General features: G+C 47.9%; 1 protein-coding gene across 1 annotated transcript; it reads left to right on the top strand.

Moving 5' to 3' along the window:
* The first annotated feature begins 1,177 nt into the window (after nt 1-1,177).
* Nucleotides 1,178-21,315, top strand: LOC125513358 (early nodulin-93). The gene is made up of 4 exons (XM_048678456.2): nt 1,178-1,397; nt 1,648-1,709; nt 1,786-1,861; nt 20,880-21,315. The coding sequence occupies exons 1-4, from the start codon at nt 1,193-1,195 to the stop codon at nt 20,969-20,971; spliced, it is 435 nt and encodes a 144-aa protein (XP_048534413.2). The 5' UTR covers nt 1,178-1,192; the 3' UTR covers nt 20,972-21,315.
* The last annotated feature ends 3,792 nt before the right edge of the window (nt 21,316-25,107 follow it).

The raw sequence follows: 25,107 nt of genomic DNA, 5'->3' as shown, positions 1-25,107 counted from the left end.
ACCCATAGGGTCTACACACTTAAGGTTCGATGACGCTAGGGTTATAAAGGAAGTTTGTATGTGGTTACCGAATGTTGTTCGGAGTCCCGGATGAGATCCCGGACGTCACGAGGAGTTCCAGAATGGTCCGGAGGTAAAGATTTATATATGGGAAGTCCTGTTTTGGTCACTGGAAAGGTTTCGGGGTTTATCGGTAATGTACCGGGACCACCGGGAGGGTCCCGGGGGTCCACCAAGTGGGGCCACCAACCCCGGAAGCTTGCGTGGGCTAAGTGTGGGAGGGGACCAGTCCCAAGTGGGTTGGTGCCCCCCCCACGAGGGCCCAAGGCGCCTAAGAGGTGGAAAGGGGGCAAACCCTAAGGGGGTATGGGCCTTAGGGCCCATCCTGGTGCGCCTCCCTCTCCCTCTCCCTCTCTTGGCCGCCACCCCAAGACCCATCTAGGGCTGCCGCCCCTCTAGGGGTGGGAACCCTAGAGGGGGCGCACCCTCCTCCCCTTTCCCTATATATATGAGGCCTAGGGGCTGCCCAATACGCGCGATTTGATCTCTCTCGTTGGTGCAGCCCTCCCTCTCTTTCTCCTCATATCCCGTGGTGCTTGGCGAAGCCCTGCAGGATTGCCACACTCCTCCACCATCACCACGACGTTGTGCTGCTGCTGGATGGAGTCTTCCTCAACCTCTCCTCTCCTTGCTGGATCAAGGCGTGGGAGACATCGTCGGGCTGTACGTGTGTTGAACGCGGAGGTGCCGTCCGTTCGGCACTAGGATCATCGGTGATTTGGATCACGACGAGTACGACTCCATCAACCCCGTTCTCTTGAACGCTTCCGCTTAGCGATCTACAAGGGTATGTAGATGCACTCTCCCTCCCCTCGTTGCTGGTTTCTCCATAGATAGATCTTGGTGACACGTAGGAAAATTTTGAATTTCTGGTACGTTCCCCAACAACTTCAGCCCCTTTCTTTTTTAGATTAGGTTAATGTAATGAAAATGCGTGAATTTCACTGAAATTTGCTATGTTTGACCGAAATTTAACTAGTTTTTATCATAACTTCATCGAACGGCTTTTTTTTTATTTTAATACACGCCTGGGGGCGGCCCTAGGTGTGACTGACTTGCCTCTAAAGTTATTTTTTGCACCGGCTCACCCTAGACGACGCTTTTACACGTCCCTGAGGGCCAACGGCTGGAGATGCCTTTACAGGTCTCAAAGTGGGGCCGCACCAACAGCGGAAACAAGGCAACTCGGGTCACCCACCGTTTCCTTCAATCGGAAGAGAGCTATAGGGGAAAGGAGCCGCCAGGGAGAAGAAACAGAACGGAGCGAGGAGCCATGGCCGCCAGGAATTTCTTAGTCCGATCCCCCAAGGAGGAGGAATCCAGCGCTGCCGTCCGAGGTACCCCAAAGACCCTCTCGCTCTTCCTCTCTCAGTTCCACCACCGGGCCACACCATCGCAGATCCATCGGGAAACCAAGGCGGAACGCGGTTGTTTGGTCCAACCGGATGGATAGATTCTTGTTCTTGCGCTATGGTAGGTGGACATGGGGTCTCGTGTCTGCCTGGATTCCCTGATGCGTGATTTCTGCTCTCAGTGTGGGAAGCGGAAGATGATTCCTGGATTCCCTGATGCGTTATCTTGTTGCAGAGGCTGTCTTGTTGGGAGGGAAGAACGCCGCCATTGCTGGTACTGTGGTTGCGGTTCCCACGGTGCGTATTTGTGTGCTGAATTCTTGTGTGCATACTTGCATATATTCTGACCTCTGTTAAATTTAATTTTGTGCAGTTGGTTGCTTGCCGTGTCCTTCCTTGGGCTAAGCATAATCTGAACTACACCGCACAAGCACTCATCATATCGGCAGGTACTATGCTACTCAAAACTGTCTTTGCCGAGCTAGTGTAGTTCTGGCTGTAGTCTACTTTCATGCACTGGCAACATCATATAGACCTTATTTTGCATACAACAATATCATATTGTCCCCTTATTCAGTTATGTGCATGGCCATATATCTTCTTATGCCACCTGGCCCTGTTTTCACAAACAATGCTAGTCTTCAATAATTTTCAATGCACCGGTTCTCTATGATTGACATACACTTTTCTTTGTTCATTTTTTTGACCAATCTCATGCACTTTGGCAGCTTCGGGGTGCAGATTATGTTTCCAGTTTATCATTTTACTGCTGTTTCCTGTGTGTGTGTGTGTATAATTATCTACTCTAGATTGGATTAACTTTACATATCCTGTTAGAGTGGCTCATCATGTTGATGTAAAACATAACATTCACATCCAGCAAAAAACATTCTGCAATTCTTTCATGGTTGACTCTTTTACACACGCATATCTATATTTATACCAATATAAAAAGACCCAAGGGGCAGATCCAACTAATCTCGGCCATCAAATCAGGTCAATCCAACGATCTAGATTGCTTCAATGGTGAGCGCTCAACATTTTTAACATGCAACCAATATCATACCAAATATAAACATCAGCGCTAATCACATAATTGACGCGCAAATAATATCCTATCTAATATCCCCATGTAATAAATATACAGGCTAATATCAACGTGCATTGCTACACATTTACTAGTACTAACAAAAGGTGAGATATTGGATTTAACTCTTTAATTTGTGAAGCTTTTACTTTTGTAAAGAAAATTCCGTTGGCTACTGTCATTATCTTGTGCTGACCAGTGAGGAGTAAGATGGGTGAAATAATTGTATGCATTTTCTGAGCATATCACCTTATATAGTGGGCATATTAACCGAGAATCGGAGTCCCAAACCAAAGAACCATGACCAAAACCGAACATCTCGTTACCTGATTTGGTCATCACTTTTGGTGAACCAAAATTAGTTAGGCTTTGTTTTAATGTAGATATTCTACCCCAGGTATTGAACTAGGTTGCAATACCAATTCAACCAAGGCAAGAATTTTTTTAATTTACATGTATTGGGAGTTGGAATCTTAGGAGAGCGATCGTCAATTGCACATTAGTGGTACTAGGCCTGGTCAAGCCCATTCTAAGCTTGCCATCTTCTCTGTCTCTCTCCTGTACACTACTCTCTCTCCTTGGTACAGAACGATGCAGCTGCCCTGATATCGGGCAAGCCGCTAGGGTGGCTCGATCTTCACGAATTGGAGGTCGATTTGAGAAGCAACACAAGAATCAAGGGCGAAAAAGGGAAACCAAGATGAAAATCATTCAAAGGACAAGATCCACTCCAATTACTCCTCAAAACGCAAGTCAATCTAAGAGATGCATCTTAGATCCAAGAACAACAAGGATAGTTCTTCTCCAAATCTCTAGCAGAGTTGGAGGTCTTGAGATAGTTCTTCCAACTTCTAAGATGTTGAGGTTTTGAAATCCATAGGATTCTTCCCCAATGAGGAAGCCTTGATCCTACTAAGAGGATATAGATTGAGCAAAGCTCCCTCAAGTTTTACTCTATGCTTAGCTAACCCTAGAAAAAGGAGGTACACAATATATAGGTAATAGGGAAGAGAGAAGGGAGGGGTACAAGGAACATTTCCCATCATTTGCACACCGACAAGACCAGGGCCACAGGGTACACTATGGACACAGGGACCTGGGGGTTATGGAACCTGTAGACCTAGTATCTAGAAAGTTGGTCGGCAGGGGGTCGTGGACCTGGTGGTTTGGAGGCCGGGACCCGAGGTATCTAGAGAATTTCTCCTGGTGGCCAGGGCCTCGGGGTGTCCAGAGGCTTTTCCAGTTTTGGATCTTTGGGCTCCAGCTTCTTCTCTTTGCTCCTCCTCATGGACTTTGCAATCCTTTGTCACTTCTCCGTGGTGGTCATCGTCATGCCTAATCAAACACAAGGTTCCACTCTTGAGGTAGTAGCCATGCCTCATCCAAATGCATAGGGAGCTCAAGTAGGAGTGAACCCACCTTGGCTTCAATGGCTTTTGCACGACATATATTGTCATTGGTCCACTTGGCCTTGGCCTTGAACCTTGGTCTATCATTCCCAGCCATACTCGGTGATACCATCAAATTCCCCTACCTAATCCCCTCAGCTGCTACAGCCATCGCCCCTAGAACTGCCCCAAAAGCAGCTCCTTTCCATCATCTTTGATTATTCAGAACTGGTTGGCCACCCATTTGTGAATCAACCTGGACCATGATGTGCAAGACTCTCGAGACAAGATGCCAAGTCTGTCACAACCTGGAGGGAGACAACCTCACCGCCATCGCCGACAACAACGACTGTCGCATCAACAAGCCCCATCGTTCCCTGAGTCCTCCTGGCACGACATACGTTGGGTCGAAGATGTTTGGCTCCTGTATCCATGCTGCAGTACTTGTCGGTGTATTAAGAATTGGGTCTTTGATACCCCAGACTTATGCACATGCAGTAATAGCCTTCCCGAGTCCCGACGACAAGGCTTGCCGGAGGATAACTAAAGCTAAAACTCAAGATCAGATTACAAGCATACAAAGGAGATCTCCGAGCTAGAGATTAGAAATATTGAAGATATGGCTCGAGGACCCGGAAAGATCCTTGCTGGGGAGAACCCATCAAGATTCAAGCCTGGCAAGCTCCGAGCTTGGCAAGAATATCATCACCTTGCCACTGCCCCACCTCGATCAGGTTGTCACTTGTCGATTAGGTGTCGAGTGGGCAGGTAGTTAGGTGAGCTTTGTCAGCGGGCTGAGCTCTTCGTCGGCGGCCTACCGGACCACATTCGCGTGGACGTGGAGATGCGCGGGCCACAGGGCCTCCAGACGGCCATGTACTACGCCCGTGCGTTCGAGTGTCGCGCGGCAGCCATCCAGCAGGCGCCACCGCCCCGGGCCGCTGGGCCGCCACCCTGGTCGGAAGTTTCCGCGCAGGGTTGGCCTGCCTAGGCTTCCGCGGTGCCCCTCGCCGCGGCTGCGGCACGCCCGTTCCGCCGGCTCACCCCGGCTGAGCAATTCGAGCGTTGCCGCCAAGGGTTGTGCTTCAACTGCGACAAGCCCTACATATCAGGCCACGTCTGCCCACGACTCTTCTACCTGGAGGCTGCAGACTACATTGAGGAGGACCCCGCCGCCGTCGGGCTCGGCGACCAGCCCGCCCCAGTTGACGCAGAGGTGATTGGCGATCGTTGATCTTCCCCGCCTTCCAGTTCGAGGACGAGCTGTTTGTGCAGGCGGGGAGAGATGTTATGACCGGCATATTAGGGGCATAGCCCAGTCAGTTGTGGCCTAGTTTATCTTATCGTTATTAGGGGCTTAGCCCAATTATCTTATTAGGAGGATTATATAAACTCGTGTAAGGACCCGTTTTGGGATTAAGCAAGAAGCAATCATATTTGCTCGGCTTCCTTAGGGAGCCGGGAGACCTAACCCTAACCGCCGCCCTGCTCTCTCTCTCGCGCGCACGCACGCAATGACGGCGCCCCAACGCCGGCGACAACGCCTTCCTCCACGTCATCCCTCCTTCCACCCCTACAACCTGAGACCACGCCCTGGTAGGGATCCTGTTCCTACCAGTAGTTGCAAGCAGGAGCATCACCACTAGCAAGCCTAGCAAACAAATGAGACCGTCGCAACACATTGATATCATTGAGAGTGCCCGGCATGCCAAAAAAGCAATGCCAAATCCATAAATCCTCGGATGCTACGGCCTCTAGCACAATTGTTGCATCACGAGACTTGCCACAATACATTCCCTGCCATGCCTTCGGGCAATCAAGTCCAATGCATACAATCAATGCTACCTAGCATGCCAGGCCAACCTCTCCTCTCGTTAGATGCCATCAATTTTTTTTGTGTCATCCTCGTTGGGTGCCCGAAGATATTCAGGACCAAAGACACGGATGATCACTTTGGCAAACCTACGCACTGACTGAATTGTGGTATCTTCACCAATGCGAAGGTACTCATCAGCCTAGTCAGCCGGAACGTCATATGCAATCATCCGCATAGCTGCCAAGATTTTCTGATATGCACTAAATCCCTTCAAGCCCGCGACATTTCTTCTTTGAGTAAAATATCGACAATTTGCCTCGCAAGCTTGAACAATTTTCACAAAGAGAGATCGGTGCATTCGGTACCTTCTCCGGAAGAGGTGTGGTGGATATGTTGGATTCTCCGCGAAGTAGTCTTGCATCAACATCTCGTTCTCGAGATGGCGATTTCGAGGAATGCAAAGACGCCCGACGGTCGATCCTCGTCGCCTCTTTCGGTTCTCGTCTTCGTGCTCCTTCACGGCAAGCACCATCACCAACGTCTGTTGCCGATAGTTTGCAAGCAGCGTCTCAACATCCGAGTCGTTCGAATCGGACGAATCATTGAGCAAAAACTTCTTGCACGGGCTAAATTCCATCTACATGAACGAAAACGCTCGCCGCGTCAATCAACTATGCATAGCGCTCGGCACAAAGCACAATCAAACACTCACCAGTGGGGCGGGCGATCTCGGGCGACTCGAGGGCGGTCGATCCCCGGCGACGACGACGACCAAGGGCGGGCTCGTCTCGCCGGATCCCGGGGGGGGGGGGGGGTGCAGCGTATCGGTGGTCGAGGATGGGGGACGCCCCCGCGGCGTGATTCCGCCGACAGATTTGGCCGGAATCGGTGGCGGCGGAAAGGGGTGGGGAAAGGGGGCGGGCTGAAATGTCCCTCCCGCCAACCGCTTTCCTGTGATACGGGGCACCGTAGGGGCGAGGCGGAAACCTGCGTATTCGCGGTTGGGGTTAAGATTTTGCCGCGCCCCTTAAAATTTTTTGTGGGCCGGCCGCGTTTGGGGGGTCTGTTCGGGCGGGATTTTCAGCGCCGACCCGCATTTTGGCGGTTATTTTGCGGGTCGGGGCTTTTTGCGGGGCTGCTAGAGATGCTTTAAGCATTTACACCATTGCAGTGCAAGCTGCCGGGGCTTCGCAAAGCTCCAGGCCAAGAAACTGATCTGCAGTTGATACTGCAGAAAGAAGATGAGATCGCTCCACAAGTACATACAGAGATTCGGCCGTGTACAACGCAACATTCCCGATGTCCACCCCGCAGCAATCATTGCCATGTTCCGACAGAATGTGAGAAACCGCAAGATGCAGGAAGAGATGGCCATGAACAAGGTGGGGGATGTCGCTGAGCTCTATGCTCTGGCTGACAAGTGTGCACGGGCTGAGGAAGGAAGAAGACTTCCTGGGGAGGAGGTTGGCGCAGGGTTTGATTCAAAAGACGATGATGCTGCCACCGCCCCGAAGAAGAACCGCAACGCAAGCGCAACAGGAATCGCAAGGGTAAAGTTGTGCTCGCCGTAGAGGGATCCAACAATAGTGGCCCCGACAGAAGGCTAAGGCTGAGAGCTTCGGCAAAGAGGTTGCCGGGTGCGCGTCGTGCCAAGCCTTGGCGGCTGCTGACCAGACCGGGGGCTCCGGCAAGCAGTATTGCAAGATCCACCGCACCAAGAGCCATGACCTTCAAGACTGCCGGCAAGTTGAGCAGCTTGCCGAGAAGTAGAAGGCTGAGTATGAGAAGAGAGATAAGGAGAAGGCTGACGGTGCAAGTGGGTCCGGCAAGAAACGTGGTAGCCGAGGAGGTCGCCGCGGCAAGACCAAGCAGTAGAGGGTGAAGCTTGCTAGAGGTCGAGACAAGAAAGAGGATGATGATGACGAGGACGAAGAGGATGAAGACGAGTCCAGTGAACATGAGTTCCAGAAAGCCACAGAAGCAATGTGCATTGACAGAGGTGCATCTTTGCACTCCTCTCATTGCCAACTCAAGAAGTGGGCGCGTGAAGTCAATGCGGCAGAACTAGCTGTTGATGCCTAGAAGCCATTGAGATGGTCCAACACGCCCATCATTTTTGACGCTGAGGATCACCCTGATTGCACAATTGCGGTCGGGTGCTTGCTGTTTTTCACCAACAATCCACAACCTCAAAGTGACAAAAATGTTGGTTGATGGTGGGGCTGGTCTCAACTTGATTTCACCTGATGTGATCAAGAAGCTACAGATTTCTGATGATGATCTGATGAAGAAGACTGGCACGTTCCAAGGGATCGATCCAGGAAGGAGCCAGCCAAAGGGCAAGATAACTCTGTCGGTGACATTTGGCAGCGAACTCAACTACAGGATAGAGATGATTGTCTTCGACGTCGTCAAGATTCCATTGCCATATAATGAGATCCTTGGCCGCTCGGCCTTGGCAAAATTCATGGCAGCATCCCACTATGCATACAACACGTTGAAGATGCTAGGGCCGATGAGCGTCATCACCATCCATTTTGACAAGGATGCGCTGGTTTGCGCTGAACAACTTCACCGGGAAGCAGTTACAGCATCTGCCGCCAAGGCACTTGCTCCTGCCGACTAAGCTCCCGGGGAAGAAGAGGAAGACTGGCAAGACTACCGACTCCGGCAAGCGTGCCTCTTTGGAGTGCTGTGCTCCCGTCGAAGAACAAGGCTGCTCCACCAGAGACCAAGAAGGTGTCCGCAAGGAGGACGACACGGGGGGAACTTTCACCATAAGTTCCATCCTTGAGGACAAATAGGAAAGCGCGCTCGTTGTCTTCCTGCGGGCAAATGTCGATGTGTTTGCATGGCAACCATCTGACATCCCCGATGTTCCCAGGGAGGTAATTGAGCACCACCTTGCCGTCTTCCCTCACGCGCGGCCCGTCAAGCAGAAGGTGCGGAAGCAAGCTTTGGAACGGGAACGGTTTATTGCCGAAGAAATAAAGAAGTTGGAAGCGGCAAGTTTGGTCAGAGGTGTACTCCATCCTACGTGGTTGGCCAATTCATTTGTTGTGCGCAAGGCGAATGGCAAGTGGCGTCTTTGCATTGACTAAACAGATGTAAATAAAGCTTGCCGCAAAAACCCATTTCCCTTGCCGCGCATCGACCAAATTGTTGACTCCATTGCTGGATGTGACTTGCTGTCGTTTCTTCTTGATGCCTACTCCGGGTATCACCAGATTTTCATGTCAAAAGAAGATGAAGAGAAGACCGCATTTATTACTCCATGTGGCATGTACTGCTTCATACATATGCCTTTCGGATTGAAAAGTACTGGTTCAACATTTGCAAGAGCAGTCCAGATTGGTTTTGAACCTCAGTTGCACAGAAATGTGGAAGCATATATGGATGACATAGTGGTCAAAACCAAGGACAAGACAACACTGATACAGGATTAGAAGAGACGTTTGTTAATCTGCACAGGATTTAGAAGAGACGTTTAGAAGAGACGATTGTTGAGTGCACGCGGGTTTAGACCATCACCATCCTCTTTCTCGTTCCAACCTTTTTAAACACATAATAATTAGTAATGTCAATTAAAAATACAATTAATAATGTCTCTAGTTAGTCTCATCCCTCATTCGATGGTGAAATGAATTCTTATTTGTTTTCCTGACAACTCTCATTTCCAATACGATAGCGAAAGGAAACACTCGAGTGAAACAACAAAGCAAAAGGAATACGATCAAGCCTGGCCTTCAATAACAATTTTTGCTAAAGAATAAAGTACACTTACCATGTGTAAACAATGTGCTTCTTTGAACAAAGGGTCATTACTTTAGAAACGTTGGTTGCACAGCTAGATTACGACCATTACAAAGAAAAGTTTTGACCTGAAATTATTCCCTTACTGTGGCTATTTACAACTCAATATACTACTTCAGGTCACGAAACAGATATAAACAGATTCAGAGAACAATAAAGCATCATTTTGACATGTATAGATCATGTCTTAAGCACCACACTCTCAGGAAGAGCAAAAAACATTTGCGTAAGAAATGATAATGGCATTGTCAAAGGTCCAAGCGAGCGCGCCGCTTGTTCTTCCATACACAGCACTAAAACTTCTTATTCCACGAGACACGAGCAAACCAAATGTTGATAACTTCGTACAGTATCAGGAACTTTCAGTGAGAAAACCAAGGTTAAGAATTTTCACCAAATGAGATTAGGGGAGTTTGCCGATACAATGAAGCTGCAAGGAGAATTATGAAACAATAATTAACCATAAAAATGTACTTGGTAACTTACCGTATAGTCGATGGGAAACATAGGCAATTAATTAGTAATAAATGAATTTAAATATGTTCCAGACTTTCCAGTACAGATATGCAAGCAAATGGCTACTGTGTAGTAATTGGCCACGACACTGAGAAAGGATGGAGTGAATATACCACAAAATACCATCATGCTTTTACCCATAATACTTACTTAGCAGGCTAAATAGAAAACACATAAAAATCTCCCAACTAAACAGGGAGAAAATAAAATTCCAAGGACAGATCGATACAACAGATGTGGTTGTGGACTAAAATCAAGCCAGTGATAACATAATATCTACTTAGCTGACGGGTTAAAAACACAATAGACACTCCCCATATGGCACAGGTGCAAGCGACATAATGGGAAATTCAGCAGTTTACGAAGTGTGGCAACAAGAGTTCATGTGGGTAATTCAGCAATCTACGAATCAAAGTGGTTAGAGATCAGTGGTCAGTTTAGCAGTGTACGAATCAAAAGGGAAAGAGCATCACTAAGAAGAACATTACTCGCATTTCCGTCTTCACAAACAGTTAGCACATGGAGATCGAAGACAGTTACCAGAACCATGACTACAAACACTGTCATATCTTGGAGAAATCTAATCGCAGCTCCAGCCTTCCATCATGTTGCCCTTCATTTCAATAATGCCGGCACGGATGAGTGCAGTGCCTCACATTAAATTACACACAACAATAAGTACACCATTGGCGAGATATGAGTACATAAATAAGTAGTTGAATAAGTGCAGAAAAAGGAGGCTGCAAAATGGTTAGAGAGCTAATCTAAACTGTAAAGGAATAAATAAATAATCACCAACGCAGAAAGAGTCTAGTTGAAGGTAAAACTCAATGATGTACTATGAATGTAGAGATTGGCACATTGAAAACAACCAAATGGCATTGAGTGTTTCTTTCTTCGGAAACCTGCGCACACACAGACAGTGAGCCTCTACTTATTGAACGACAAACATGATGATCAACTGAATCTGAAAGAAGGGGTTCCTGATTCTGTCGAAATAAGAGGAGGTTCCTACCTATTAACAACCAGAAGAATCCAATATATGTCAACAACGATGACATGATATAATCCAAATTGTGTAGAATAGTAAGAGCATACACAATAGTACATTAACAGGCGTATCATTGTGAAATGGAGAGAAGTATTTATCAGTGTTCTGGATCATAGCAACAACATCAAAGCAAAATCATAGAGTAAACAATGTGGATTATTAATTTACCTGCTCACTAAAACCAAGGTGTATGTGCTTCCCCCAACAGGTCCACGCCCTCTATTATTTGAGCTGGACGTGAGGGCCACCATCAGCAGGCTACTCCCTACACCTAAATAACCTGCCCATCAGACTCCTGAAAGTGTGAAATTGCAACGAAAAAATTCGATTATTAAGTCCTCAAAAGTGCCATACAGACACCTATTAAGACTGGATCCCTCCTTAAATATTAGAAATCTTGCAATAAACTATTAATAGGGGGTCCGAATATATGAAGTAGTGCTTATATATACCTACTAATTAAGGGGCCAACCACGCCGCAGAAGTAAACAAACCGAAAAAGAAGTTCTTAGGCCCAATATTTCCCTGTATCTTGCTTATATCTTGCTTCTACTAATAAAAAACACTATGTATTCCCGAATGGTTGTTTCCATGTAAACAATTCAACTCTGCACAAAGGATCTTTTCCTAATACTTCACCTAATGGCAAAAGGATGCATTCAGAGAACTACGATTTATTCTCTCATCATCATGCTTGTGCAAGAAACACTACGCTTGCAAACAATAAGCAGAATAAGCACAAAACAAATCGAAGCCATCCACATTCCCAAGACTAAGCAGGTAGTAAATTAGACCAAACAATTTACTAATCATAAATTAGACAAATCGGCCATGAATACCAACACAGGAGCCCTACTTTAGGTAGAGCAAATAATTTCTCTAGAGGGTAGCAAGAATGAAAAATGAATCACATGGTACATTTAAAAATGCATTTAGGATCTGCACAAGCAGAAGGATGTGAACTAAAGAATTATACTGCAAGTTTCTCGTGGATTCAAAGATATCTATATTTATCTGAAACAGAACACCTACAATAACTAAGTAGATGGCCAATCGCTATGCATAATTCAGATTCATTCTAGTCCCAATAAATATCGCGGCCACTCCATGCAAAAACCCAAAGGCTATCAATCCACACCAGCTCTTTCAGGGAACCCCCTACCGATCAGGAAGCATCCTGGCTCAACAGAACCCATGCGCTAATCATTGTATACGAACAGACAAAGCTCCAACACACACGCGAAAATGTTGATATATATGTACGGGTTTGCACACGCATAACCTTCGGCCCGTGCATTGGAACGTGAGAAAAAAATAGTTATTTCCATGTCCTTGCCTCAATAAATAGATTTAAAATAGTGCCTTAATATTCAATCTTGCATATCAAAATATTTGATTTGTAAAAGAAGGGGAAAAAGGTTGTTCCTACCTCCCAGCTGGTAGGGCTGTCAGCATGGACTCCACAATTTCGGGTTCGATTCCAACTTCTGACTGCCCAATTGGCTAAGCATGATTGACATGTCCATTCATTAAGCCATCCTCACCATAGCGAGCTCGTATGAGCATTCCTTAGAGAGCCCAACCTGCTGGTCGTCCTCACTCTTCTCATGCAATTCTTTAATTTCCCATGCCAGTTGATACTCACCAGGCCTAAAAAATTATGCAAAAAAAAAATCAAGTATGTGATGTAGGATTAGTACAGTCTTCAGAAAGATAACTTTTCTTTCACAACAAAAGCCATCTGAACCAAGTCTGATGCCCACTAAAAAACATTATGTTTAATGCATGAGGAATTAAGCGGGACAAACAAAGCAAAACAAAAGAGGCAATGTAATTGACCAATGGATTATTATCTTACTTCATTCATGGAGTCCAGAAGGTGGGATCAGATAAGAAACTGAAGGTGGTGTTCCATTCTCTGTCCCTGCAAGAATGCAATCTTGCATTCAATACATTAATTACTCAGTAAAAAAATTATTATGGGTGCTTGCCTAATGGTTGGAGCCATGGGGAGGGGATCTCACCAGATGAGGAGATCCTACCGAAGGAGGGGATCCCACCAGATGAGGGGAGCATGGGTCTCCCTGCCTCGATCCGGTCAGATCCGACCAGAAGGATCTGCCGACGGAGCAGGCTGTGCTCATAAAGGAGAGGGAGGGGTGGGTTAGGCGTCAAAATCGGGATGGGAGAGGGGAGGGAGCAGCAGGGTTGGTGGTGCTAGAAGGCGCGCGGGGGGGGGGGGGGGTTGGTGGTGCTAGAAGGTGCGCGGGGGGCAGTGGAGGTCGACCAGCCACCACCGGCGCGTGGCAAGGCGAGGTGGACGGCGGGGTGGTTTGCCGCCAGCGTGAAGCGAGCCGTAGCGCTGGAGGTATGGGGTACGAAGGGAGGCAGGTGATCTTTTTTTTTCCAATGGCGAACCGCTTTTCACTTAGGGACGTGACTGCGGGTTGAATAAAAGAAATCACAGGGATTTTTCTGCAAAACAGCCGCGATGGTGAACCCGACGCAGTCAATCCGTGCTTTATTATTAGGGAAAAGATATGTGTTTCTCCGTGATGTTGTGATATGCTTGCCTTGTATGGATAATTAACGAACCGTCAAGGTTCCATATCGTTATTTTCTCTTCTTTCTTTTTCTCAAAAGGACAGAAGGTTCCCTCACGTGCATGTTTGCCGGGGGGAGTGATAGTATGGACACCAACAAGTGACGTTCAGCTTATTATTCCACAACAACAAAGGGAGAAGCTAAGTTGAAAAACTTACAAACAATTTTCTTTATTATAGAGCTAGCTTTCTTGAACGTTTTTGGCTTTTGTATGGAAAACGTGCACCCGAGGGAACCTTGTCGCGATTAGCTGCGCTCTTATTTTGTTTCGAGTCCGCTCAACAATATAAGCAGTTGCGCTGAGACCCCCAAGAGACCTTGCCGACGGCGACATTTCCAGCAAGCTGCAAAGGATCCGTTCCTCAAGCGCTCGCGTCAAGTGTGCGCACCGACAAGTTTCCAAAAAGTGTAGGAAACATACCATGCAAAAACGGAATCGAACAAGGGGAAACAACACATATTCATCAAACACAGATAGTTTATATTACATCAGATAACTTGCTGCGGTTCTAACTTAAGAGAAATATTGTCTTTTACATGGACTGTTGGCGGCAAGACAAGACGAGGCGTGGCGACTAGTCCCTACACTGGCCTTCAACCCTCTTCACCTGGCTTACCTTGTCAACGATGGGCTGGATGGCTTCTTCAATGGCCTTGGTGTCAGAATCCTCGACGACCTTGATGCTCCAGCTGTTGACGCGGCGGTCTGTCTTGTGCGCCGCGCAGGTTGCTATTGAGCTCCCTGCCGCCGCGAAGTCTTGCCGGCTGGTCCCTTGTCGGTAGTTTTACCACCTGAAGATGATGGACGTACTGGGTCATTAGAAGCAGTCTTGTGGAGGATGCGTTGCTTCCTTGGCGGAATAGGGGCTCTTCGTGTTCTTGCTCTTCGGTTGTCCCCTTGCCAGTGGAACTCCTGACAACTTCATCGCCTGCTCATCGGCAACCACATCTTTGTCAGCAAGATCTTCAGGCATCCATACTTCTTCTTCGCCAGTTTCGGCTGCCAAATGACTAGAGACACCGGCCGCCGCAGCAAGCTGAGCTTTCTCTGCTCTGCTCACAATATAGGCGACCTCCTCGTCGGGGGTGTCGCGGATGAGATCTGTTTCTTCTCTGACAACTCTCTCCAAAAGGGTATCAAAGAATTCCTGCACGCCCTCTTTGGGCGGCTTCGCCCAGTCTCCAACTCCATGTGCATTGCACTATGGCATCATCGCAATGATTGCGGTCAAGGCCGAGTTGTTGCACATGAGGACGACGCTTGCCGGCAATTTGGTCTTGCCGTCTGACCTAAACAGCGTGTGGCATTGAGCATTGTGCTGCACGACCGTCAAATTGTTGTTCAATCCGGGGTGTAGCCTCATGACATCCGCAACATTCTTGTATTCCCAAGCCGGCTGTTTCTTGTTCTGCAGGGGGGCGATTCGGCGGCGAAGGAAGTCTGCACAACTGCTTCAATGGCTAGCTTGGCAAAACTGAGACGGTGGATCTTGGTGATGGCGATCGCGAGCTTCTGGTCATCCTTGTCATGGCCGCTCCAATCTTTGCCGCGAACTGGTTTGGTCTGCCGGGGCAAACAAAAATGGGGGAAATCATCGTCCTTGATCCAGCACCACTCACCCCGCCATTCTTCCCATTTCTTATGTCCTGCTCCTTCAAGATATATATCCTTGGTCCCAGGCCTAGGAATCCAAGTGATGGAGCCAGAAAGGGCATCTCCAGATTCGATATGTATGCATGATGTCATTGAAGAAATCAGAAAAAGGGGGACAGAGCCCATAGTAGAAATAAGCAACAAAGAAGCAATATTTGATCGTGTTCCTCTTGGTGGAGCCAGGAAGAACATGCGGGGCGGAGTGAGCTCTCATCTCTCTCCCCCACATGTAGGCGTACCGTTCAACAAGATCACTCTTGTCCAGAACTAGGTCGAAGACGACGTGCTGCTTCCGCCATGCCTCCGCGTCCGTACTGAGGATCTTCTCCACCTTGTCCTTGCTTGCTTTCAGTGCCATGGCTGTTCTGGAAGTAAGGATTGAGGAGGAGTGGGAGTGTGGAGCAGTGGATGGATGCAGAGTGCTTTGTTCTGAGGGCGTAAGGAAGAAGACGATGGCAACTGCTAGATTGGAAAGAGGGAAGGTAAATGAGGAGCCCCTGCGGATTCCTTTTTACGGGGAAGAAGCGGGGCTGGCTCTTTACGATCCGACGTGGATGTGCTTTTGCAGGCACATTACCGCAGCAGCCGTTTTCATCCACCTCTCCCACGTTCTGCATTTAATGTGCGTTGTGGGAGGCGCAGTAAAAAAGATTATGATAGATTGTAGCAGTTATTCTCTGCACGCGTGCCTGTGCATTGTTTGGGAGTTATTCTCTGCACGCGTGCCTGTGCATTGTTTGGGCCTAGCCCAACGACGCCTCGCATGCGTGTGTGGCCCTGGCCCGGGGGCTCTTGTCGGTGTATTAAGAATTGGGGTTTTAATACCCCGGACTCATGCATAGGCAGTAGTAGCCTTCCCGATGGCAAGGCTTGCCGGAGGATAACTAAAGCTAAAACTCAAGATCAGATTACAAGCATACAAAGGAGATCACCGAGCTAGAGATCAGAAATATTGAAGATACGGCTAGAGGACCCCGCAAGATCCTTGCCGGGGAGAAACCGACAAAGCTCCGAGCCCGGCAAGAATCCCACTACCTTGCCACCGCTCCACCTCATCGATCAGGCTGTCACTTGTCGATTAGGTGTTGAGTGGGCAGGTAGTTAGATGAGCTTTGTCTGGGCACGTGGCAGCTCGCCTCTGAAGATACAACTTTAGTGACACCCGTCCAAATGATGTGTCAAGGCAATAGAAGGTAGATGGGCGAACGACACAGAAGGAGAGACCAACCTTGCCGGGGAGCTCCATCCACAAGACACCTCACGGTGCATTTAATGCGTTTGTTCTAACCCGTCAGAGTTAGGTATTTGGCACCATAGCCACTATTTACAATGTTTATTTACCATTTTGCCACTATGGTGACCCCTTATAGTCCTATAAAAGGAGGCCCAGGGCTACCTTGACAAAGGTCGAAACCCTGTCCATTTGCACGCGTAGCAGCATTTTCTGAGCACCTTGCCGGACGTGCTCTCCTTCTAACTGGACATATACACATCCAATATACAAAGTAGGAGTAGGGTTTTACGCTTCACAGCGGCCCGAACCTGGGTAAACTTTGTGCGTTTCTGCTAATTCTGCTCTTTGTGCTCGAACCGCAAAGGGATCACCATGATCCCATTGATGGTCGTACGCACGACATGCCCCGACCACATTTTCGAGTCAACAACATCGACAAGTGCACAGGTGAGGCGCTGCCGTATATCCGATTGGTTGATTATCATATGGTGTGCGTGCGTGCCCTCTGGCGGCAACGGCTACGTCGTGATCCGACACCTGTCCTTGAACTTGGGTGGACTCGGCTCTAGCCTGGCTCACCATTATGCCTCAGGACAACATCAAGGACTGGATAGACCTCGAGACCTTCGTCGTCAGCAACTTCCAAGGTACCTACAACAAGCGTAGGAATTATTAGACCTAACTGATCCTCAGGAATACATCCAAGCTTATCCAAGGTGAAGAACTCCTTGAGGAATGTCCGGGACGGTGATGTCATGCCGCATTCTTCGCTGGCCTCAAGAGCAGGAACTCAATCACAAGATGGCATGTAAGGCTCCCTGGACAACTCGTGAGCTCTTCTACATCGCCAACAGCTACGCTACCGGCGAAGAAGTTGTCCGCAACAAGATGAAGTACGGCAAGGGCAAGAGCAAGGACCAATTTGAGTCCCCCAAGGCCAAGGGCAGCCGAGTCGTCTAGGAGTAATAACAACCGTAAGCGCGGGAGTGGACAAAGTGACATCTTGTCGTGGTCACTGACCGCTCCTCAATGTCGTCCTCGGCGCAACAGTGCCACTTTTAGTGAGATGATGGACAGGACATGCCACTTCCACGCGTGACTGCAATCTCTTGAGGAATCTATCTGCAGGGTCCCCTTGGAAACAAAGGTGTTGCTGGTGGCTTGGGAAGATGAGTGGTCGTTGCTACTGGGGAGCGAGCAATCTACTGATGCTTGTGCAGCCACTACCCCAACTGGAGAGAACTCTGCTACCACTGCTGTTGTGCGCGTTGCCGCCCTTCCGATTGGTGGCATGGCTGCCTCTGGAGGGCACTCCATCTCTACTGCTGGAGGTTCCTCCGCTGCTGTTGTAGGTCGCACTCATTGGTTTGTATTAGGTGCCGATTTTCCTGCTTTCGTAGGCGTAGGCGTAGGCGTGGTCCTCTAGATCAGAGGAGGGACTGCAGTGGCGGTTGTGCTTGTCCTTGTTGAAGGTCTGACTAGGGCTGCCCTTCTCCAGGCATACAATGACAACCTGTTGGCTGCTGCTTGCTCCTTGGGTTCTTCAATATCTGTCTCAAATTCCTTCTTCTGCACAGAAAGCTTCTTGTCTAGGAGCTTGACAATCTATGGAAGGGAGGCCTTGGAGGTCGATGGTGGGATGCGCCGAGGACCGGTATGTCTGATACCAAGTCACGTGCTAGGATTGATACTGGTCCTAAGACCGATGAACATGACACAGTGGGGCTCCGAGGTGCGAAGGTTGGCTGACCATAGTGTCGGGGATGATAGAGAGAGAAGGTTGGGGGCGGGGATTAGATCTTTACTATTTCATTTTCATCTATTCCAGAATCCTTGTGTGGCACATGGTGTCCCTTTAGGGAAGACTCGATTGATGCCTAAGAATAGAATTTCGAGTTCCCTAACAGAGACGATATCTTTATCTTTCTAGCTGAACCAAGTCACTTCCCTAACAAAAAGATATCCTTACTAATCTCACACGTAATAATATTAAAGGCATGATTGATTTGTCCTGTTTTTCCATACGTCATTGCAATTGCCCCTAGAGCTGCCAAAATTTACCCCAATGCCACCTGCAAGTGAAAAATAAGTCCGAGTCTTCTTAGCTCGTCTCGTCCGAATGCCCCACGCCACTGCACTGAGAAACCATGCGTCACGACTCCCTGTCATTCTCGTGTCGTGACTCCCCGTCGTTCTCGCGTGGCGAGGGTAGCTGCCTGATGCTCCCAGCCTTAGGAAATTGCAAGTTCCTATTGAAGCTTGGCTTCCCCACTTCCGCCAGCCTTATGCCTCCCCGTTGTTCTCGTGTTACGAGGGCACCCGCTCGACGCTCGCGCCTCTTTTTTCGTCCGTTGTCACACAGTACTCCGAGCTGAGACAGACTCTTCCTCTCTGCCTTCGCTGACACATGACCCCTATTCTTTCTTCCTCGTCTGCTTTCCCCATGCAGGAAGTCTGCGGCTGCGTCCCGCATCAAGGTGTCGCAGTTCTCGGTGTTGTCATCGATGGCCAGCAGCAGCGCACGAGACTCGTTGTTGACCGCAGGCTGAGGGAGCAAAGCGGGGCGGTGAGCTCGAGACCTGCTGTGCCCGTCACTGCCGCTGACGACGCACCGGGTCCGGCTGGCCACCAAGGTGTCCCCCAACCTATCCCAATATGTGTCATGGTCCTGAGCACATCAAACATCAAGCGTGATCAAACATCAAACATGAGCGGCTGGCCCAGCCTCGCCATGGAGCACGCGAGCTTGGCGGGTGGAGATGTAGCCTTTGTTGTCGTGGTCGAAGGCACAAAAGACCTTGAGCAGCTGCACCTAGTCAACGAGGAGCGGCGTGTGGGCCATCAGCAGGGCGTGCGCCAGCTTGTAAAACTTGACGGTCCCGCTGCCTTTCGCGCCAATGGGCAGCTGCAGTGCGTGAGACTCTTTGCCTGATGACCGTAGGCCGAGGGAGCAGAGCAGAGTGGCCAGCTCCAGACTGGTGCACGAAAGACAGGATCAGGGGTCCCACAACGGTGATCCATAGAAACAATCCACAATGACGCAAGTGTCATCGTTGGCGCGGAGGAGGAAGGAGGTGGCGAGTAGCATGTATGTGCTGGCGTAAAGCAGAGGCGCCGCTCTGCCGAGGCCAGGAGAAGGTTGCGGAGGAAGGCAGCCACCATTTTCTGAGTGGTAATCGATCAACACGAACAGTAGCATGACCTGGACCTGATTGCGTTTTTAGTTCTCGGTACATTAAATTGGCATCGTATCTACATATATTATTCTCTTCTCTGCGTTCACATAATCAAATCAATGCAACCATCTTTATTCTTTTCATCCATTTTTTTCCAAACGGTAACAACATTTTCTGGAGGGACTGAAAAAATAGGTCTGTTACTGGAACTTCCGACCGAGAAAACACACTTTGGCCAATGGCCATATCTGTATGGAGAGAGAGATTAGCAGGGAAAAAGCATGATCTTAGGTGTGACCACATCAACAATTTCCATGTAAGCCTAAATATTAAGAAATGCATTGACTCCGCGTAGGGCAACCTGATGGTGCGAGAGCACATCTCGCTGGAAGGCAAATCAATGAACGTTTGCGCTCGAGAACTCTTGTAGGTTCTTTTATCTCTGCCACACCTGCAGAGACTAATTCTTGTGCCTTGCACGCAGTATATTCTTTTAGTACGAGGGTGCCGAGTTATCTTTTATCCCTTTGCATCGGGCATATTTGCTAGTTATCCCTGATGGACTAAGAGATGAGACCCACGCCTCTGACACCACTGAAGAACCACACTGATCGTTCAGTCTAACCGAATGCCCAGCCTATTGCTGTAGTCTGGACCAAGATCCAGTGCAATTTTTTCCTACTTAGAATTGACAGTAGATGCAACATTTTTTGTTCTGTCTAGAGGTTAATAATTTACACAAGGGCCTCCGCTTAAATCTTAATTCGACTAGTGAGTTCTTGAACAATATCTGGTACTGGATTTTTGCTTCTACTAATTATTCCTTCGTTTAAGGTGCAAATTTGGAATCATTGCAAACTCCACATGTTTTGCTAGATTTATGCGATTATGTCTGTTTATTCGCACTGAATGATTTGGCTATCCCGATGAGATTAGTATCAAGTTGCTGGCAGGGCTTCAACACAATAGAAGTTGCTATCGTACTTCAGATCGATCATAGCCATTTGTTCAAGGATCATGCCTATTGCTTCATCTGTAGCTCAGAAAGATGATCATTCTTGTTTGCCATGCTCATGCAACACAAAATTGGGAGTTTACTAAAACAATATCCTTGTTTTTATTGGACAGCCTGTATCGCTGGCTTCTTCATCACCGCAGATAAAACCATCCTGCGGAACGCAAGACAGAACACCATTGGGAGGATCGACAAGTCGACTTGATCCAGGACTGTACAGAACCGAGGCTGATGCGAATCGCGTCAAAACTCCCCTCTGTTCCATCCATGGATGGTGATGCACGACTGTAAGTTTCAGGCTTATTTTGTACCTAACCTTGCAATGTAAAGACTAAAGAGAGTTGCTGCCTGCTAGGGCAGTGGACCCCGTTTGCTCCCAATTGGAAGTGGACTAAGAGATGGGATGCTTAGTTAAAACTGTTGTTGTGTTGTCAGTGTACTTCAGTTCTGTTCAGTTAAAACTAATAACTGAACCGAAATTTCAGTTCCAAAATAATTTGGTTCTTGATCTGCCAAAGAAAGGATATGTCAGCAATTTTGGAAGACCAAGTTGGCTGTTCGCTAGATATCTGGAGTGGCCGACCATATTCAAAAATAGTTTTGTCTCCCTAACCCATATTAGAAAAAAACACTAAGACATACTCTTGTCTCCCTAATCCATATTAGAAAAAACACTAATACATGCTCCCTCCGTTCCTAAATACAAGTCTTTTAAGAGATTTCAATAGAGACTACATACGCAGGAAAATAAGTGAATCTACACTAAAATACGTCTATACATTTGTATGTAGTTCATATTGAAATATTTAAAAAAACTTATATTTAAGAACAGAGGGAGTATTAGGAAAAATATCATGTGAACATATGGTGTCACCCTGTTGGTTGGGCTTGCATGGAGCGAGCTAGCCCACCCTCGCTCGAGTCTGGAAGGATGTCACCATTCCTTATCATGAAGGACGTCGCCAAGCCCTCTGGCCATAGGAGCTGCAAGCAGGTATTTGTCTTCTCTGACGCCATCAACTCCTTGTGTTACAAGTATCACTGGTGACGTCCCCCCTCCGATCTGCCTTCAGGGCAAGTGTTTATTGTATGATGAGATGAATGATGAACTCTGTTAGTAGGTACGAGTCCATGACCCTAGTGTTTTAGAATATTTGTTTGGGCCCTTTTCCTATCTGCCTCCAGGGCAAGTTTTTTTGTGTGCTGAGATGAATCATGAATCTCTTCTGCGAGTTTGTGGGTCCATGATCTGAATGTAAAAGTTGATTAACTGTTTATATTGTCTGCTGCAAATCGGTAAGCCGTGGATGGTTAGGTTCATTGTGCACAAAGCATCTTTCCGTCAACCAGCACCTGAGCCATGGCTGGAAGACTCAATCACTATTGAAAATCTAAAGGAACAATTGGTGCAACACGGGTTAGGCCAAAATGATTTTATGTACTATCGAAGCAGGGTGATGCCAAGTGCAGGATCATGTGGAAGTTTAGTGGCACGAATAGGTTGAGCTGAAGTTACGGAAGGATATTAAAGTCAAGATGCAAGACAAGGATGAGCTAAGTGGGTGGTTGAGGTGGAACATCGGCGGCAGGATGACCATGGCTGAACTTACCAATGATTCCACAGTTCGGAAGATGATAAAAGAATACAAGGCATTTCAGATGGTTGACTTGTATTGTTACAACAAACCTGAGGGATTTGTAGAGCCTGCTCAAATTATAGATGTTGTCACTGTGGAGTGGCCACTCTCCTTCATGCCCATGGCTCGGCGATGCTATATGATGCTGTCAACAAGTCTGAACTTCATGTTTGAAGTGATTTCATTATGTCTAGAATTCTGAATTTGTCAAGTTAGCACCCCTTGTACCCCATGTTGCGTGAGAACTCTGTTATGATTTGCGCTATTATGGATAATGTTACTTTCATCTGTATGTTATTATGGTTCCTAGTTTCGATGCAGGCGACCATTGAAACAAGAGCAGACAATAGAGTAGTTGTAGACAAACCCACTTTATTCACTCATTTTGGTCGTACTGAACACATCATAATGTAGAACAAGCCTAAATCTAGTCTAACTCGCTAGATCTTTGCTGGCCTTTTTCCTAGCGCACCACTCCACAATTTGCTTCTAGTGCTTAGCTCCATGCTCTTTCTTTTGCTTCTCCTCCAACATCTTCTTCTCTTTTCTTTCCACGTACCAGGCACCGAACCAGTACAACTCGTATTGTTTCTCAATTTCAAGCCAACATTTGCTTGCACATCTAGCAGCTTGCTGCAATCAGCTGACATGTTTTTTAGATATCGAAGCAGGAAAGGAGATATGATAGGATATCAAAACGTTGGCTTACGAAGTATGGCGCAGGCCCCTTGATGTGCCCATAGACGAATCCCCAACAACCCATCTCTCCTTTCATTCTTATCTTGTATTCGTCGGTGGTGTAGCAGGCTGGCACACCTGTGGCACAAAGGAGTCCAACTCCTCGGCGGATGGAATATCTGGTGGTAGGAAGGTGCTGTCGAGGGGTCCTACTAGTTCATTCAAACCCCCTTTTCCTTTGTGCGAAGAGGATGCCATGGCTTGGTTGTGGTTGTGCTGAAACAGTGGTGCTGTTTGAAAATTTATAGTGGTCCGCAAGTGTATAGCCATTGGATGGAGTGTTCAAACTAGTCAGTATGTCTGATATTGTGGTTGGACGCTCTAACTTTGACGCGATGTGTGTAAAAGGCTATGGCCTGACTTACTGGGCTTTCGTGGGCGGGCATTAGTCCTCCTTTTCCTTGTGTTCTATCCCTGGGGTGGTAGGCGGGCTCATCCCTCTCCTTCTTTCCCCAAATCTATCGCGTTGAAACCCTACCGGGCGATGCTTGGCATCGGTTTCCATGGCAGCTTAGGCCTCGTCGGCTGGTCGGCGGTGCAGCTGTCCGTCCACCCTAAGCTGGCCCCAACCTGCCGCCAGCACCGTAAACAGTCCAGGCGGTTTTCTGCGAGATCAATTGTGGGAGAAAGTAAATGACCGTAATCGCCAAACCTTTTCAATTTTTCCGCCGCACGGTGAAACTAGTCGGGTCATTCCTAAGGTCACATGTAGGCTTATTAGTAGAACCTTGTTTATTTTTCAATTTGTGTCGTGTTTAGTTTAGTTAACGAGAAAGTTCTCTTAGATCTAGCTCCGCTCCTGCTGTATTGAACACTGACAGTAGTTCGTCATGTTCTTGTGTAGCATACGTACCTGAATCAATTCTTGTGGTAGCCAAATTGCGGATCCGGTCCCCCCTTTGTACCAAAGAACATCTTATTTGAGGACGATGGTAACACTCTTTCCCGTCTTTCCTTTGCGGACGAGTGTCTTGCTAGTACGCCTGGTCCATCACCATTTGGTGATTTTGGTAATGACGCTTCATTCATAGACGATTGCCGAGTACCTGGTATGCCCATGCCTGAGCAAGTTCAAACTGTGTCAACCACAACTTCCACCTGCTCACAACGAAGCCGGGCACATGAGGAGGCTACAGGTTCATTGCACCATTAGTGAAGGGGGAGATCTCCGGCGAGACAACTATCGTGGTATGTGCCTTGCATCTCAATGCCAGGAGGTGGGGGTGTGGTGGTAAGTACATTACTTTCTGCCCATTATTTAAGATCTAAGAGTAACCTCCACTGGGTATTGATATCATGCTTGCTAGGTAATGGCCACGATCAAGTCTCCAACGTTGGACCCACACTGGTACATCGACGTGCTAAACAAACGGTTTTAACCCCTTTCTGCGACGGCATTTGGAACTGTCGCCAAGTGAGTGTGTGCGATAGGGTGTCCTTCCCACACGATCCAGAAATCGTCGGGGATAGGCCCTCCCGGGACCCAGGCTGGGGCCATGTGCGATCGGGCGAGGCATCGAAACCCAATCATTTCCGTAGGTATGTACATCCCACACGGTAATTCGAGAAAATCATTTCCGTAGGTATGTACATCCCACACGGTGAATCCCAGAAAAACATTTCCGTAGGTATGTATATCACAGACAGTCAATCCAAGGAATTCGTTTATGTTCTTATGTACATCCCACACAGTCAATCCAGGGAAAACGTTTCCGTTCGTATATATATCACACACAGTTCTTTATGTGGAAACATTTGTGCAAGGTGGCCTAACGTAAACAGTTAGCTGCCGGAAGCCGTGTGTGATTGTTAGTTGATCGAACATGCCTACTTTCTAGAAACCGTTCGAGTTGTTTGAATTCATCGCCCACGGTGCTGTCTGAGTAATCGTCTGCAATAGAAAACCCCAATAAGCAGGGTAATTAGCCTATTATTGATAATTCATGTACTAATAAAACTGATATTT

This window comes from Triticum urartu, chromosome 6A, assembly GCF_056163025.1.
Source record: "Triticum urartu cultivar PI428250 chromosome 6A, HENAU_Tu73, whole genome shotgun sequence".
NCBI lineage: Eukaryota > Viridiplantae > Streptophyta > Magnoliopsida > Poales > Poaceae > Triticum > Triticum urartu.
The sequence above is the reverse complement of the archived record's forward strand: the minus strand, read 5'-3'. Positions and strand labels throughout refer to the sequence as shown.